General features: G+C 25.6%; 6 protein-coding genes across 8 annotated transcripts; 2 read left to right on the forward strand and 4 right to left on the reverse strand.

Moving 5' to 3' along the window:
• Positions 1 to 1214: 1214 nt before the first annotated feature.
• On the reverse strand, positions 1215 to 2968 carry LOC122848225 (probable Bax inhibitor 1). The gene is made up of 3 exons (XM_044146150.1): positions 2462 to 2968; positions 1735 to 2036; positions 1215 to 1645 (listed from the first exon to the last, which is right to left on the reverse strand). The coding sequence occupies exons 1-3, from the start codon at positions 2506 to 2508 to the stop codon at positions 1290 to 1292; spliced, it is 705 nt and encodes a 234-aa protein (XP_044002085.1). The 5' UTR covers positions 2509 to 2968; the 3' UTR covers positions 1215 to 1289.
• Positions 2969 to 3519: 551 nt separating this feature from the next.
• Positions 3520 to 5434, reverse strand: LOC122848230 (F-box/LRR-repeat protein 16-like). The gene is made up of 4 exons (XM_044146155.1): positions 5286 to 5434; positions 5096 to 5207; positions 4334 to 4821; positions 3520 to 4238 (listed from the first exon to the last, which is right to left on the reverse strand). The coding sequence occupies exons 1-4, from the start codon at positions 5406 to 5408 to the stop codon at positions 3549 to 3551; spliced, it is 1413 nt and encodes a 470-aa protein (XP_044002090.1). The 5' UTR covers positions 5409 to 5434; the 3' UTR covers positions 3520 to 3548.
• Positions 5435 to 5669: 235 nt separating this feature from the next.
• On the forward strand, positions 5670 to 8217 carry LOC122848227 (protein phosphatase 1L). The gene is made up of 4 exons (XM_044146152.1): positions 5670 to 6131; positions 6365 to 6610; positions 6678 to 7451; positions 7546 to 8217. The coding sequence occupies exons 1-4, from the start codon at positions 6096 to 6098 to the stop codon at positions 7918 to 7920; spliced, it is 1431 nt and encodes a 476-aa protein (XP_044002087.1). The 5' UTR covers positions 5670 to 6095; the 3' UTR covers positions 7921 to 8217.
• LOC122848231 (protein fuzzy homolog) lies at positions 7943 to 9804 on the reverse strand. 2 transcript variants are annotated; one of them, XM_044146158.1, is made up of 2 exons: positions 9586 to 9804; positions 7943 to 9477 (listed from the first exon to the last, which is right to left on the reverse strand). In XM_044146158.1, exon 2 carries the CDS (start codon positions 9475 to 9477, stop codon positions 8317 to 8319), a length of 1161 nt encoding a protein of 386 aa, XP_044002093.1. In that variant the 5' UTR covers positions 9586 to 9804; the 3' UTR covers positions 7943 to 8316. The 2 variants fall into 2 exon arrangements, with proteins under 2 accessions (XP_044002093.1, XP_044002092.1); XM_044146157.1 differs by having other exon boundaries at positions 9545 to 9803.
• A 193-nt stretch (positions 9805 to 9997) lies between these two features.
• Positions 9998 to 12942, reverse strand: LOC122848229 (F-box/LRR-repeat protein 16-like). Of its 2 annotated transcripts, none has more exons than XM_044146153.1 (5): positions 12772 to 12940; positions 12098 to 12704; positions 11905 to 12016; positions 11146 to 11633; positions 9998 to 11048 (listed from the first exon to the last, which is right to left on the reverse strand). In XM_044146153.1, exons 2-5 carry the CDS (start codon positions 12218 to 12220, stop codon positions 10359 to 10361), a joined length of 1413 nt encoding a protein of 470 aa, XP_044002088.1. In that variant the 5' UTR covers positions 12221 to 12704; positions 12772 to 12940; the 3' UTR covers positions 9998 to 10358. The 2 variants fall into 2 exon arrangements, with proteins under 2 accessions (XP_044002088.1, XP_044002089.1); XM_044146154.1 differs by having other exon boundaries at positions 10072 to 11048; positions 12813 to 12942.
• A 68-nt stretch (positions 12943 to 13010) lies between these two features.
• LOC122848226 (phosphatidylinositol-3-phosphatase SAC1) lies at positions 13011 to 15625 on the forward strand. The gene is made up of 5 exons (XM_044146151.1): positions 13011 to 13271; positions 13343 to 13428; positions 13490 to 13830; positions 13907 to 14908; positions 15019 to 15625. The coding sequence occupies exons 1-5, from the start codon at positions 13234 to 13236 to the stop codon at positions 15295 to 15297; spliced, it is 1746 nt and encodes a 581-aa protein (XP_044002086.1). The 5' UTR covers positions 13011 to 13233; the 3' UTR covers positions 15298 to 15625.
• Positions 15626 to 15663: the final 38 nt, after the last annotated feature.

Raw genomic sequence — 15663 nt, forward strand, 5'->3', positions numbered from 1 at the left:
ATTAACAATTTTAAAATTATAAAACAAAAAAAAATTGTAAAATTAATTAAATTTAATTTAACTTTTCTCACTCATTGTATGGAAGAAGTGAAAAGAAAATCATTATTATTATAATAATAATTAATCAGTATGTAAAAAAAAAAAAAAAAACAAATAAAACAGTTTTAATAATAATAATAAAAATGAATAAACAATCTTAGTTTGTATATCCATATTAAATAAAGTGTGATTATTTGATAAAATATTTTTTTTGTCTACCCAATTTGTTTATTTATTTATTTACTAATAAACAACCTTGTTGGCCATGTTTTCCTCAAGATTATTTTGTCCAAAAATAATATAAAAATGTTTATCTGTAAATGTAAATATTAATTGTTGCTAATCAAAATTTATCACACAAATAAATTTGTATTTTACCAGACTTGTAAGCCAAACAAAAATATCGATTTGTTAATTTAATTTATTTATTTAAAATTAGATAATGACGTGGCACATGTCCCTCGCCATAATGACATGAAAAATTAAATATTAAAATTTCCATCAACAAATAAACTACTACGTAAAATTATTAATAAATAATTAAACAAAAAATCAATTTAAACGTCCAACAAATTTGTGTGATAAATTTCGATGACTGACCTTGAAAATAAACAAAAATAATCTTTTTTTTTTACAAATTTTAATTGTTTATTTTCAAGGTCAATTATCAATAAGGTAATTAATGAAAAAAGATCACTCATTATTACGATTTACAATGGATAAATTTATTTTTAAATTAAGAAATAAAATATTAATTTTTTTTAATTTTATTTTTTTAAACCTTGATAATAATAATAATAGTAATAATAGTAATTTATAAATTATATATAGTAATATGATTTATTGTATTTTTTTTTTTTTTTTTTCATTTTTTATATTTTTTTTTAAAGAAAAATAGATAAAGCAAATAATTAAAATAAATTATTTGTTTTGTTATTTTATTTTTTCTTTTAACATTAAATAAATAAACGCAATTTTTTTTTTTTTTAAATTCTTTTCTTAATGAAATATTATTGTATTCACATTGAAGAATTTTTATCAAGTATAAACAAATAATTTTTTTAAATTAATATATATTTTTTTTGTATGTTTATATTTGATGTATATAATTACTTTGAAATAATTTATATATGAATTTTAAAAGTATAATATCAGAAAAGATGAAGACCATTAAGTATTTTTATGGATTTTTTTATTGGATGTTGAATGTTGATGACACCACATTGTCATATCAAACATTGATGAATAAATTATTCTTTGCGTTTACGATTATTTTGTTCCTTGATAGTAAGAATCTCAACGAGATAACGGAAAACTCTGAACAAGTCAATGAATAATTCAAGTGCATGAGCAATAAAATCTTTGTTACCCATGTGGAATTTTTCAACAATAAGTTGTGTATCAAATATGATGAATCCACACATGAGAAATAGTCCCAAGTACAATTGTGCTTGATAAATTAAAGTTGATCGCATGAAGATATTTGTTAGTACCAAAATAATTGCAACATTTGATAAACTAATAAGAGTACCACCGAGGTAAAGCCATTGGCCACGTGGTGCATACAATGCAGAAATACTGAATGATACAAATACAACAGTTGTACCTGAAACAAAACAACACAAAAAAGTATTAATAATTAATTTATATTATTGACATTTTTTGGTTGACATAAATAATATTATTTAAACTTACCAACTAGTGCTGTTACAATGATACTTGGATCAATACTAACAACAATTTCCAAAAGTGGCCCGAGGCCAAGACCTGACAAGAATGCAAAACCAAGAAGATAACCAAGACGTAACTTTTGATTCTTTCCATTATCTGGTGTCATACTCAAAGCAATCAAAAGACCAAGTGCACCAAGTGTACTCAATAAATTTGCTTGAAACATATCAGTAAACATGTGTACATAAGCACCAGATGCTGCTGAGACTGTTGATAATGCCAATGCACCATAAACATTTTTCAAATGTTTTTGAACTGGTGCCTCACTAAAATAATTAATTAAAACATAAAAAACAATTATTAATTATCAATTGGCAGTTGATATTTTTTTTATTTAAATAAATATATGTATTATTTATAACAGGAAAATAAAATGGAAGGTTAACTACTTGAATAATAATCATTAAAAAAAAAAATATTATCAGAATGATAAAAAAAAAATGAGGTGACTTGTTGTTTTTTTTATTTTTTTTTTATAACGTCATTGATTAGTAATTAATTCAAGAATTTATTAATAAATAAGTATTGCTCATTTTTTTTTTTTCTTTTGTTACATCATCCAGAGAAATTTCTGGAATATCCATTTGGAGAATGAAAAATATTTCATCATGGTGTCTCCAATTTACATGGCAATATTTTACATTTTATTTTTTCATGATTAATCATGTGAAAATTAAAAATAAATACTCACATTCTGTTGTTGAATGATCTCATGAAATTATTGAGCACAGAAGCCATGATGTTATCACAATAATTAAAAACTTTTTTCAATTAATTTTCAATAAATGGCGAATCGAAAAAATCACAATTTCTATCGAAAAAAAAAAAAAAACCAAATAATAATATAAAGAAACAAAAAAAAAACACTCGAAAGTTTATTTAATTTTGCAGTAAATATATAATTTTTTTTTTTTGTTTGATAATAATATTTTGCGTGTAATTTTCAGTGTTGCTGTACAAGAATAATGATGATGATGGCCAAAGTCAGTCAAAGTGATACGTTTTGGGGACACGTCAGTGTGTAATTTCCCCTTTTTTTTTTTTTTTTATTTTAACTTTAATTTTCTCGTATGTATGAAGTTCCGATTGGCCGGGACAACTTTGTACAAAGTTTTAGGTAGCGTCAGCTTTTCACAAACAAGCAAACAAGGATAAAAACAACAAAAAAAATCAATGATAGAATGAGACACAAATATATTGCCAGGGGTCGGAATTATGACCGCCATCTTGTGGAATTTCATTTACGTCTTTAGATCCCCTCTTTCTACGCCAAAAAAAAAAAAGAAAAAAAAATCGAATTTGCGAATGTGCTTCCACCTGTATGGCTTATCAAATATCAATGAAATTATCAACATCAACAACAACAAAACCATGTAATAATAATAATAATATTATTTAATAATAATTGATAATAATAATAGCACAATATTGTATAACAATTTGTATACCTAAACAAAAAAAATTTAACTAATAATTAATTTATTTCAAGAAAAAATTGTTTAATAATTAAATTAACATACTAATAATAATTTTAAATTTTAAATAATAATAATTTTTTTTTATTAAATAATTAATGATTTATTATATTTTTTAATTTTATTATTTATTTAATTTATTTATTTAAAACACGTGCCATGTGATTGGAGAAAATATATTTTTTTTTTCGGATTTTAATTTCATCATTTTTGAGTCTTATTATTATTATTTTTGGCCAAATGAAGAGCCGAATTTAAATAACCACGGATTTTATTTGTTTATTTTTATTTTAAAATTCATTGTCAATTATCAATCATATTTCTCCACATATACATAATTCGATTTGATGAATTGAATGGGCTAGTTAGTTCTAAATATGGGTACAATAGAGTTAGATCTACATATCGCGATTCATATTGTTTTATACCAGGTGTGAATGAAATTCCTAAGTGCAATACTGTTTTTCGATTTGTTGCTATTTCTGCTGCTTTTTTGACAAATTTAAGAGTTACAAGTGGTGATTCTACAATGAAAAAGACCTCTATCTTTGGAGAATTTTCAAGAATTTTCGTGACTGAAACGTCAGTAATTTTATTGCTCCATGGTAAATATGAAGTTTTCAAATTTTTGAGTAATCCAATTGAAGAATCAGTGACGTGACAAAAGCCGCGAAGGCGAATATTTTCTAAATTATTCATCTTTGAAATAGCTACTATACCAGCATCGGTTATCCGTTCACACCTCATCGTCAATGATTTTAAATTCATGCAATTGGCTATAGTATATAAACAATCATCTGTAACTTCGTAATTATATAAATCAAAGTGCTCAATATTTTTAAACAGTTCTTCGCAGCGATTAATCTTGTTAAGGTAAGAATTATTGTAACTTATGACTAATACCCCAAATTGTTCCAGAAGAATGGATATACTACTATCCATTGTTACGCCATTCATTTCAATTGATTTCAAAGCCTTCAGCTTAGGAATAACCTGCGAAAAAAAAATATTAATCAATTAATCGAGTAAATGTAAAGAATAAAAAGATTATTTTTTTGAATTTTTTTTTTGTAAGAGATTTAACTTACACGAGTGAATGTTTTTGGGATTTTCAAGCTTTGATAAAGATTTTCTTTGTCCCAATATGATAGACTCAGTTCAGTTAATGTACCAGCAATGCTTTTCAATGAATTTATTAAATTAACAGGAATGTATTCATTATTATTAGTATGTTGAAATATAATTTTTAATACTCTTAGTTTACATAGACGTGAGAAGGCGTTGACTAATAATTTATGTTCAATATTATACTTGAATCTTAACCGGAGTTTTACAAGATTTGGACAAGATTCATTTATAACTGGTACTATATTACAATGATTATGGGCTGTTAAATCTAATTCTGTTAAATAACGACCACATTTATCAAGCAGCAAACTTAAAAAATTAAATTGTCCATCGATTGTTGGATATTTTTTTAAATAACTTGGACACTCATTATATTCCCAATGAGTTAGTTCAAGTTTGTTTACATTCGACCAACAATAATCGAGAGCTTTTTTCCATTTCTTGCATACTAAAAAAAAAAAAAAAAAAATTCATTGTCATTACGAAATAATTTTTAAAAAATCAATCTATTGATAGAGGATATTCCGATATCCCAGACAACATGTTTTTTTATTCGTTTCTTGTAGGAAATCCTCCTCTCTTTTGCCGGTTTCATCATAGGGATTTGTGGTGCTACTATTATGTGGAAAAATACCGTGCAAAGTAAGTTAGTTGTCTAAGTAAAGTTGTCTGGGATATCTCAATCTTGCCTATTGATATTATAATTTATAATATGATCATACCCAAAGCAATTTTTGGTCTTTCAGGTACCGGCAGATACATGAATATTTCAATCAGGCAATCAACATTAACAAAATCAATCGTCGTTTTTTTGGCATCATCATGATAGTATTTCTAAAAAAAAATAATCCATGTTTATTATTTAATGTTTAATCTATAAACATATGGTGACTACAGTTGTTTTGTACAAACCTGGTTATCCATTTTGTTAGAGGCACGTGGTAAAATTTGACTTTCAACCTTAGATTTTTTCCAACATGTTTTTTTATACTTAGGTAATTTTTTACATCTACGTAATCTTGCGTAATGACTCATGATATTTGATCAAATTAAAAAGTGGTATTCACTATAATGTAATGATTTATATCCAAACTAAATAAAAAAAAAAAAAAATGTAAACAAAAATAACATGTGACCAGGGAACTGTTGTAGCAAAAGCGTCATCACCGGCAAAAAAACGTACTGACTTGCTCCATTCCTATTTCCTCGTTGTTCCTCGTGAACCTCGTCCAAAAAAAAAAAATCGAATTTGCGAATGTGCTTCCACCTGTAATGGCTTATCAAATATCAATGAATGAATCATCAACAAAACTGAACAAAACCAAACAAAACCATGTAATAATAATAATAATAGCAAAATATTGTATAACAATTTATATAAACAAAAAAAATTTTGACTAAAAATTAATTTATTTCAAGAAAAAATTGTTTAATAATTAAATTAACATACAAATAATAAATAATAATTTTTTTTTATAAAATAATCAATAATTTATTATATTTTTTAATTATCAACATTTATAATAATTATTATTTATTTAATTTATTTATTTGAAACACGTGCCATGTGATTGAAAAAAATATTTTTTTTTTTGGATTTTAATTTCATCATTTTTGAGTCTTATTATTATTATTTTTTTGACTTTATTCATTTGACTAGCACCTACACACGGTGTGTTGATTGTTGAATAACACTGAATTAAAAATAAATAAATTATTGACATGGACGATGAATTGGAGGATAAAGTACTTTACCAGGTAAATATTTTTTTATTTAAAAAATATAATCTACTTGTTATTTGATATAATCTAAATTAAATAATATTTTTTTTTTTTTTTTGGTTGTTTAATAATAACAATGTTTAAAAATAAACATACGTATAAGCTGTCTATTTTTAAACAAAATAAAAATGATATTAAAAGTTTAAAAATAAACTGTTTTATTTATTTTTTTTTTAATGCTAATAAATTGTTATCTTTTATTTGTTTAGACTTATATGTCATACATGAAGCTGTTGTCAAAATTTGCAGTTGGTCTACCAACAAGTTTAACAGCTGGTGCAAATACACCACTTGGTTATTTTTGGAGAATAATGCGTATTTATGCATTGAGACCAGAAATACTTGTTTGTTGTACAATATTATTTTTCATAATATTTTATCTCAATGCTGTTGATATTTGGAGTCGTTCATTATTTGAAAAAATTAATTATACACTTGGAAAAACTAGCTCAAAGGTATATATTAAAAATAATAATAAAATAACCTTAATCTAATTTTGTTATTTATGTTTTTTACAAAAAGGTTTCAAAGCTACAATTTCTCGTTGGAAATAGTGGAACAAATAGTCAAAAACAAAATTGGGAATTGAAACAAAAATACGTTGCTGCATTTGCAATTCAAGGACATCGTGCACACATGGAAGATAGATTTGTTATAAATGATGATATAAGTGGTACTGGTGTATCATTATTTGCTGTATTTGATGGACATGGTGGACAATTTGCTGCTGATTATGCCAAAAATTTATTAATACCAAGTATCAGTAAAAAAATAACAACACTTACTAATATGCTCAATGGTATATCACCAATTAAAATAGATAATAATAATAATTTAACAATAAATAATATCAAAGATGTTAAATTAAATAATGATGATGTTAAAAAAAAATTATCATTTCGTAAGACTGTATCACAGACTGATGATAATATGAAAAATATGGGTATAACTGATCCAGAATTATTAAAAAAATTAGACAGTTTGCCAAGACCAATTACCAGAGAGGTAAGACCAAGCAAACCAGGTGATAATTTTAATTATAATATTGACATGTCATTATATTTTGATGGTAAAAAAATTAATTATTCAAAAATATTAAATGACGAAGTATTAGCTGCTGATAGATTGCTAGTTGAAGCTGCTAAAAAAAATATGGATGTTGCTGGAACAACAGCATTAATTGCAATTGTAGAAAATAATAAATTAATTGTTGCAAATGTTGGTGATTCAAGAGGTGTTATGTGTGATAATAAAGGTAATGCAATACCATTGTCATTTGATCATAAACCACAACAGGTTAGTTGATATTTTTTTTGATAAATCATTCGGGTATTTTTTGTTCATTTTGTTGATGTTTTTAATGATTGATTTGTTTATTTTTATGATACAGCAAAGAGAAAGACAAAGGATAAATAAAGCTGGTGGTCTTGTGACATTTAATGGAGTTTGGAGAGTTGCTGGAATATTAGCAACATCAAGAGCACTTGGTGATTATCCTCTTAAAGATAAAAAACTTGTTATAGCTGATCCTGATATATTGACATTTGATTTAACTGATCATGATCCAATGTTTATTATTCTGGCAACTGATGGTTTATGGGATACATTTACAAATGAAGAAGCTGTTGCTTTTGTTAAAGAAAGACTACATGAACCATTTTATGGTGCTAAAAGTTTAACACTACAAAGTTATTACAGAGGATCATTGGATAATATCACAGTTCTTGTTGTAAATTTAAAAAATCGAAAAAATAACATATCATAGTTATAAATTAATAAAATAACATCAAAATTAAATATCAATTTATTTATTTTTAGAAATATATAATTTACACTTTATAATGTCATTGTTTTTATAATTAAACATTGATTTTATATTCAAGATAAAAAAAAATGTGATCACTAGTTTAGATAAATATAAGAAAATAGTAGAAAAAAAAAATAAATCAATTGTTAATCTGTAATTATATGTATACACAATTTAAAAATAATAATTTATCAAAACTTCAAACTTTTAATTTACACGTTGTAAATAATAAATTATATTGCTAATTAAATATTTGTTTTAAATATTAATTTATATAAAAGCTCCATCATCATTTCCACTTACAGCACCAACATTAACATGATAAATAAATTTTATATCAACACCCCTAACAAATTACCATAATAATTGTTTATCAGTTGTTAAAGTTTTAAGTGTTGTTGATGTTATCAGTCGCATTGTATGATTAGGTATTGAAAATGTATAAAGAACACAAAGTATATTATTATTATCTTTTAATGCATGACACTTGTGATACTCTGAACACCAGTATGTCTCTTTAGCATGATGCTTCTGATCATCCTCATCATTAACAACAAAATCACTATCAAAATCTTCATTTTTATGATCAATTAAAAATGGTTCAACAGCTTCATACCAAAATGTTTTTAATATATCAATTCTATGTGTTCCAATTTGATGATTTATCAATTGACTTGAATTTCTACTGACAATAAATTTACCAATATCAATATCAACAAGTAAAAGACCAAGTATAGCTGGATCCAATGTTAAATCAATTGGTAAACATTTTGGATAATTTTTTTCAGCAATTCTCAATGTATCAACATGATTTTTCCAATATTGTATTGTTAATTTTTCAATTTCTATGAGCTCTGGATGTGGTCCACATAGTGCTAAAATATGTACATCTTTAATCAACATTATTGAGACAAGACGAAATGCAATATTTGGACTCATTTTTGGTAAAAATACTGGCAAATCACATGATGTACATGAAGTGTCCAATAACACAGTCATAATTAATAATTTAATTTCAATTTTATCAAGTTTAAGCCAACTTTGAGTTGCTGTAGCAATACAACCATGAATTAATATACAACCATATGTTGAATCTAAATTTTCCATTAACATATCTAAACAATTATTTAACAATTGTTTTTCATAACATATCATACTACTTGACATATTTATTAAATCAATGTCAATTGTTCTATTACCAATGTCAAGACAATCCAATAATTTATCAACAATACAATAACAATTACGTAATTCTTTTTTTAGCTTTTCAATATTACGAGGATTTTTAATTTCATCAATACCAGCAACAAATATCATTGAATTAAATACAGCATTTAAAAAATTATCTAATACTAATTTTGTTGTACCACTTGCTATTGTTATTAATGTTATTGAATCAGCAAATTCTTTCCATACAACTGTCATGTCTGGTAGTAGTGTGTTTATTAATTTTATATTTTGAGATTTTAAAAACATTTGTACACCATTTAATGATGCCATTTTTGTAAATGTCATCTGTAACAAAAATTATTTATATTATTAAATTGTTTATTGTTTATTTTTTTATTCAAGATTTATTTACTGCATTTATTTCTCCTTTTTTTCTGGTAAATAATGGAATACCTCCAGATGATGTTAAACACATAACTTGTGCTGTCATGATTAATTTATTAATTATATTTTTTTGGAGCTTTTTGAGTATATAAATTTTATTTGTTTGTAAACATAATGTTTTTTGACAGACGTTTCTGTTTTTTGCTAGCGCGGCGAGGCAAGCAAGCGACAAGCGTGCATGTTCCCACTTCCCAGTCCCCAACTCCCCACCCGGCTGCCGTATATAGACGACGATCAAGCGCAACTCAAGTACCACCAATTAGACCAGAACGAGTATCTCTTGCTGAACCTTTTGTAAACAATATTCAATAAATATTATTTAAAATAAAACATAAATAAATTGATACAAATAAATAAATGCAACTCAAATTTTTTTTTTTTCGAAGCGTAAAAAAAAAAAATTAAATAATTTATATAATTATTGTTTTTTTATTTTTATTTTAATAACAATATTATTATTTTAAATAATAAAAAAAAAAAACGAAGGCCCTAAAGTATTAGGTTTATTAAGCCACAATCACTGTAAATCTCTCTTGACTCTTTGCAATACTTTGAAATGCCTTGCAACACACAAACATAATTATAATAAATTCATTTAATATTAAATTTTGAAAAACATTATTTTAATATTAATTATAGGTACGCCACAATGTCCAGCTGATAAGAAAAAAAAAAATCCAGTGGTAATTAAAATTATTATGATTTAAGATTTGATAGAGAGCCAAAAGAAGAGCCAAATTTAAATTACCAGGGATTTTATTTGTTTATTTTGATTTTAAAATTCATTGTGAGTTATTAATCATATTTCTCCACATATACATAATTCGTTTTGATGGATTGAATGGGCTTAGTTCTAAATATGGGTACAATAGAGTTAGATTTACATATCGCGATTCATATTGTTTTATACCAGGTGTGAATGGAATTCCTAAGTGCAATACTGTTTTTCGATTTGTTGCTATTTCTGCTGCTTTTTTGACAAATTCAAGAGTTACATCAGGTGATTCTACAATGAAAAAGGTCTCCATCTTTGGAGAATTTTCAAGAATTTTCGTGACTGAAACGTCAGTAATTTTTTTGCTCCATGGTAAATATGAAGTTTTCAAATTTTTGAGTAATTTAATTGAAGAATCAGTGACGTGACAAAAGCCGTGAAAGCAAAGATTTTCTAAATTATTCATCTTTGAAATAGTTACTATACCAGCATCGGTTATCCGTTCACACCTCATCGTCAATGATTTTAAATTCATGCAATTGGCTATAGTATATAAACAATCATCTGTAACTTCGTAATCATATATATCAAAGTGCTCAATATTTTTAAACAGTTCTTCGCAGTGTTCAATCTTGTTAAGGTAATCATTGTAACTTATGACTAATACTCCAAATTGTTTCAGAAGCATGGATATACTACTATCCATTGTTACGCCATTCATTTCAATTGATTTCAAAGCCTTCAGCTTAGGAATAACCTGCGAAAAAAAAATAATAATTAAATTAATCGAGTATATGTAAAGAATAAAAATAATATTTTTTTGAATTTTTTTTTTTGTAAGAAATTTAACTTACACGAGTGAATGTTTTTGGGATTTTCAAGCTTTGATAAAGATTTTCTTTGTCCCAATATGATAGACTCAGTTCAGTTAATGTACCAGCAATGCTTTTCAGTGAATTGATTAAATTAACAGGAATGTATTCACTATTATTAGTATGTTGAAATATAATTTTTAATACTCTTAGTTTACATAGACGTGAGAAGGCGTTGACTAATAATTTATGTTCAATATTATACTTGAATCTTAACCGGAGTTTTACAAGATTTGGACAAGATTCATTAATAACTGGTACTATATTACAATGATTATGGGCTGTTAAATCTAATTCTGTTAAATAACGACCACATTTATCAAGCAGAAAACTTAGAAAATTAAATTGTTCATCGATTGTTGGATATTCTTTTAAATAACTTGGACACTCATTATATTCCCAATGAGTTAGTTCAAGTTTGTTTACACTCGACCAACAATAATCGAGAGCTTTTTTCCATTTCTTGCATACTAAAAAAAAAAAAAAAATTCATTGTCATTACGAAATAATTTTTAAAAAATCAATTTATTGATAGAGGATATTCCGATATCCCAGACAACATGGTTTTTTATTCGTTTCTTGTAGGAAATCCTCCTCTCTTTGGCCAGTTTCATCATAGGGATTTGTGGTGCTACTATTATGTGGAAAAATATCGTGTAAAGTAAGTTAGTTGTCTAAGTAAAGTTGTCCGGGATATCTCAATCTTGCCTATTGATATTATAATTTATAATATGATCATACCCAAAGCAATTTTTGGTCTTTCAGGTGCCGGCAGATACATGAATATTTCAATCAGGCAATCAACATTAACAAAATCAATCGTCGTTTTTTTGGCATCATCATGATAGTATTTCTAAAAAAAAAATAATCCATGTTTATTATTTAATGTTTAATCTATAAACATATAGTGCGACTACAGTTGTTTTGTACAAACCTGGTTATCCTTTTCGTTAGAGGCACGTGTTGAAATTTGACTTTCAGCTTTACATTTTTTCCAACATGTTTTTTTATACTTAGGTAATTTTTTACATCTACGTAATCTTGCGTAATGACTCATGATATTTGATCAAATTAAAAAGTGGTATTCACTATATAACTGAGTGTGGTTTAATATTTTTTTACTTTTTTATTTCTATACATTATATTAAAAAAATGTCAAGATTTTTGGACTCTGTTTTTCATGAAACATAACCTCTATGGCCACGTTTCGGATTAATAATTTTTTACTTTTTAATAGAACATATATTACATAAATGAAAAATTGTCAGGATACGTAATTCTTTTTTTAGCTTTTCAATATTACGAGGATTTTTAATTTCATCAATACCAGCAACAAATATCATTGAATTAAATACAGCATTTAAAAAATTATCTAATACTAATTTTGTTGTACCACTTGCTATTGTTATTAGTGTTATTGAATCAGCAAATTCTTTCCATACTACTGTCATGTCTGGTAGCAATGTGTTTATTAATTTTATATTTTGAGATTTTAAAAACATTTGTACACCATTTAATGATGCCATTTTTGTAAATGTCATCTGTAACAAAAATTATTTATTATTAAATTTGTATTATTGTTTATTTTTTCATTCAAGATTTATTTACTGCATTTATTTCTCCTTTTTTTCTGGTAAATAATGGAATACCTCCAGATGATGTTAAACACATAACTTGTGCTGTCATGATTAATTTATTAATTATATTTTTTTTTGGAGCTTTTTGAGTATATAAATTTTATTTGTTTGTAAACATAATGTTATTTGACAGACGCCAAAAAAATTAAGGCTGATTTGTTGAATTTTTGACCCGCTCTCAATGACAATTTGTAAATACACCTTAATATCATGACAGATTAATCATGTCAATAAAAAAAAACTGACAGGCAGGCTGCAGTTGGAGTGCATTTAATTTTATTCCAATTATTGACTTGAGTGTTAATTAAATAATTAAATTAATATCAAATTAATTATTCATCTAGCAACAAAGTTAATCATTAATATCATCAATTTATAATAATTATTATTTTATTCCTGGAATAATTGTACACGTATTTATACACAATAAAAAATGACTGGAAATACTGATGTTTATGATGACTTGTATTTGTAAGTACCAATTAAATTAATTATTGAAAAAAAAAAAAACAAATGGTAATAATATTTTTAAACAATTTTAGATACACAACAAATGAAAAATTTTATGTTGAAGCAACAAAAGTGTTGCTTATTGTGGATCGATTGAGTCAGCAAATATTTACTCAAGGTAAAAAAATCAAATGAACCAGCTGTTTGATAAAATTTTAATGTTATTTTTATGTTAAAAGTTGGAACAGCAAGTCAAATACCTCATACAGCAAGTAGACGTAAAATATGGGGTATTGTTGGAACAATACGTTTATTATTATCAAGATATTTTATTGTTATAACTGATGCTGTTAAAATTGGTACAATTGCTGGACATGAAATATTTAAAATAACATCAACTGAAATAATTCCATATTCAAAATCAGATTTACATTTAAGTGAAAAACAAATACAAAATAATACAACATATTTGGAGATGATTAAATCTGTTTTAAATACACCATATTTTCATTTTAGTTATACATATGATTTAAGTCATACAATGCAAAGACTTCACAATACAACACCAGAATTTTTACAGGTTTGTTGATGATAATTAATAATAAATCATGATTGTAATGATAATGTTAATTATTTTGTTGATTTTAATTATTAAGATGGCTCTTCATGATCGTGCTGATTCAAGATTTGTATGGAATGCATATTTACTTGAAGATTTATCATCAAGACCAGAACATTCAAAATTTTGTTTACCAATAATCCATGGTTTTGTGTCGTTGAACACTGTTCATATAAATGGTTTAACAATAAATTGGGGTTTAATATCACGTCGTAGTGTACATAGAGCTGGTACACGTTTATTTTCACGTGGTATTGATGGTAATGGTAATGTATCAAATTACGTTGAGACAGAACAAATAATTGAAGTTAATGGTGATCGTAGTTCATTTGTACAAATACGTGGATCAATACCATTATACTGGCAACAAGGACCAAATTTAAAATACAAACCAAAACCACAATTAAATCAAAATGAAGATCATCAAGTAGCATGCTCACGACATATTGATGCACAAATATTTCATTATGGTAAACAGATTTTAATTAATTTAATTGATCATCATGGAGCTGAAGAAATATTAGAAAAATCATTTCGTGATGTTATATCAAGAATTGGTAATCAAAATGTACGCTATGAAGCATTTGATTTTCATGCTGAATGTCGTCATATGCGTTGGGATAGATTAAATATATTGATGGATCGTTTATCACATGATCAAGAACAAATGGGTTATTTTTTATTATCAAAAGAGGGATTATTACTATCATCACAAGATGGAATATTTCGTACAAATTGTATTGATTGTCTTGATAGAACAAATGTTGTACAAAGTATGTTAGCTAAAAAAGTATTGACAATAACACTTGGTAAACTTGGTGTACTTAGAACACTTGAAGAACATCCATCATTTGAAAAGCTATTTAAAAATGTATGGGCTGATAATGCTGATATTGTTAGTATTGAATATTCTGGTACTGGTGCATTGAAAACTGATTTTACAAGAACTGGTAAACGTACACAAATTGGAGCAATTAAAGATGGTATTAATTCATTAACAAGATATTATAAAAATAATTTTGCTGATGGTTATCGTCAGGTAAGATGTTGTTTTTAGTTAAGCTAATTTGTTTTTTTTCTCACAAGCTTGTCAAGCTTGATAGGTTTGATTTGATAATATTTTTACATGCTGGCTTTTTTTTTTTCAAGGACTCATTGGATTTATTTTTGGGAAGATATATCATTCAAGATGGTGAATGCATGTCAGTTAAATGTCCACTTGAAGTTGAAAGAAATTGGCGTTATGCAACATTTCCATTGGTACTTCTTGTTGCTTCATCAATGCTTATTGCTCATATTATTTTACCATCAAGATATACAACTGAAGTATTACTTTATATGCTTTTTTGGGGTGCAATGATTGCTGGTACATTTGCAACAATAATACATCATGGTAAACAATATGTTGACAAACCAAAATTGCTATAGATAATATCACACAAAAAAATTATCAAACAGTTTTAATAATCATTCATATATTATCAACAACAGTCAATGTAATTTCTGGTTTTTTTTTTCGGGAAAATTATATTAATTATTATCTAAACAAGGGTATACTGCAACAGTAGACATTGTAGATCCAATTAAATGTATAATTAGATAAAAAAATTTAATAATAAAATAAAAATATCAAATATTATTGACAAAAATTAAAATTCCTTTTTTTTTTTAATTAAAAAATCCAAGAAAAATGTATTTAAATTAATTATGGTTAGCTTTATTATTGATAAAAATATCAAGACAATTAAAAAGACAATTAATTTCATTAAAAAAAATATTTGAATGTTACGCCAT

This window comes from Aphidius gifuensis, linkage group LG2 (genome assembly GCF_014905175.1).
Source record: "Aphidius gifuensis isolate YNYX2018 linkage group LG2, ASM1490517v1, whole genome shotgun sequence".
Lineage (NCBI taxonomy): Eukaryota > Metazoa > Arthropoda > Insecta > Hymenoptera > Braconidae > Aphidius > Aphidius gifuensis.

What these genes read in the sequence shown, in the direction of transcription:
- LOC122848225 (XM_044146150.1), bottom strand. Translation starts at nt 2,508, where the DNA reads ATGGCTTCTGTGCTCAATAATTTCATGAGATCATTCAACAACAGAAT. An exon ending in AGATCATTCAACAACAGAAT is followed by an intron (nt 2,037 to 2,461) that starts GTGAGTATTTAT and finishes TAATTATTTTAG; the next exon opens with TGAGGCACCAGTTCAAAAAC. An exon ending in CATTGTAACAGCACTAGTTG is followed by an intron (nt 1,646 to 1,734) that starts GTAAGTTTAAAT and finishes GTTTTGTTTCAG; the next exon opens with GTACAACTGTTGTATTTGTA.
- LOC122848230 (XM_044146155.1), bottom strand. Translation starts at nt 5,408, where the DNA reads ATGAGTCATTACGCAAGATTACGTAGATGTAAAAAATTACCTAAGTAT. An exon ending in CTAACAAAATGGATAACCAG is followed by an intron (nt 5,208 to 5,285) that starts GTTTGTACAAAA and finishes ATTTTTTTTTAG; the next exon opens with AAATACTATCATGATGATGC. An exon ending in TCCCAAAAACATTCACTCGT is followed by an intron (nt 4,239 to 4,333) that starts GTAAGTTAAATC and finishes TTTTTTTCGCAG; the next exon opens with GTTATTCCTAAGCTGAAGGC.
- LOC122848227 (XM_044146152.1), top strand. Translation starts at nt 6,096, where the DNA reads ATGGACGATGAATTGGAGGATAAAGTACTTTACCAG. An exon ending in TTGGAAAAACTAGCTCAAAG is followed by an intron (nt 6,611 to 6,677) that starts GTATATATTAAA and finishes TTTTACAAAAAG; the next exon opens with GTTTCAAAGCTACAATTTCT. An exon ending in TTGATCATAAACCACAACAG is followed by an intron (nt 7,452 to 7,545) that starts GTTAGTTGATAT and finishes TTTATGATACAG; the next exon opens with CAAAGAGAAAGACAAAGGAT.
- LOC122848231 (XM_044146157.1), bottom strand. Translation starts at nt 9,622, where the DNA reads ATGACAGCACAAGTTATGTGTTTAACATCATCTGGAGGTATTCCATTA. An exon ending in AAAAAGGAGAAATAAATGCA is followed by an intron (nt 9,478 to 9,544) that starts GTAAATAAATCT and finishes TTTTTGTTACAG; the next exon opens with ATGACATTTACAAAAATGGC.
- LOC122848229 (XM_044146153.1), bottom strand. Translation starts at nt 12,220, where the DNA reads ATGAGTCATTACGCAAGATTACGTAGATGTAAAAAATTACCTAAGTAT. An exon ending in AAGACCAAAAATTGCTTTGG is followed by an intron (nt 11,634 to 11,904) that starts GTATGATCATAT and finishes TTTTTTTTTTAG; the next exon opens with TATGCAAGAAATGGAAAAAA. An exon ending in TCCCAAAAACATTCACTCGT is followed by an intron (nt 11,049 to 11,145) that starts GTAAGTTAAATT and finishes TTTTTTTCGCAG; the next exon opens with GTTATTCCTAAGCTGAAGGC.
- LOC122848226 (XM_044146151.1), top strand. Translation starts at nt 13,234, where the DNA reads ATGACTGGAAATACTGATGTTTATGATGACTTGTATTT. An exon ending in GTTTATGATGACTTGTATTT is followed by an intron (nt 13,272 to 13,342) that starts GTAAGTACCAAT and finishes AAACAATTTTAG; the next exon opens with ATACACAACAAATGAAAAAT. An exon ending in TTGCTGATGGTTATCGTCAG is followed by an intron (nt 14,909 to 15,018) that starts GTAAGATGTTGT and finishes TTTTTTTTCAAG; the next exon opens with GACTCATTGGATTTATTTTT.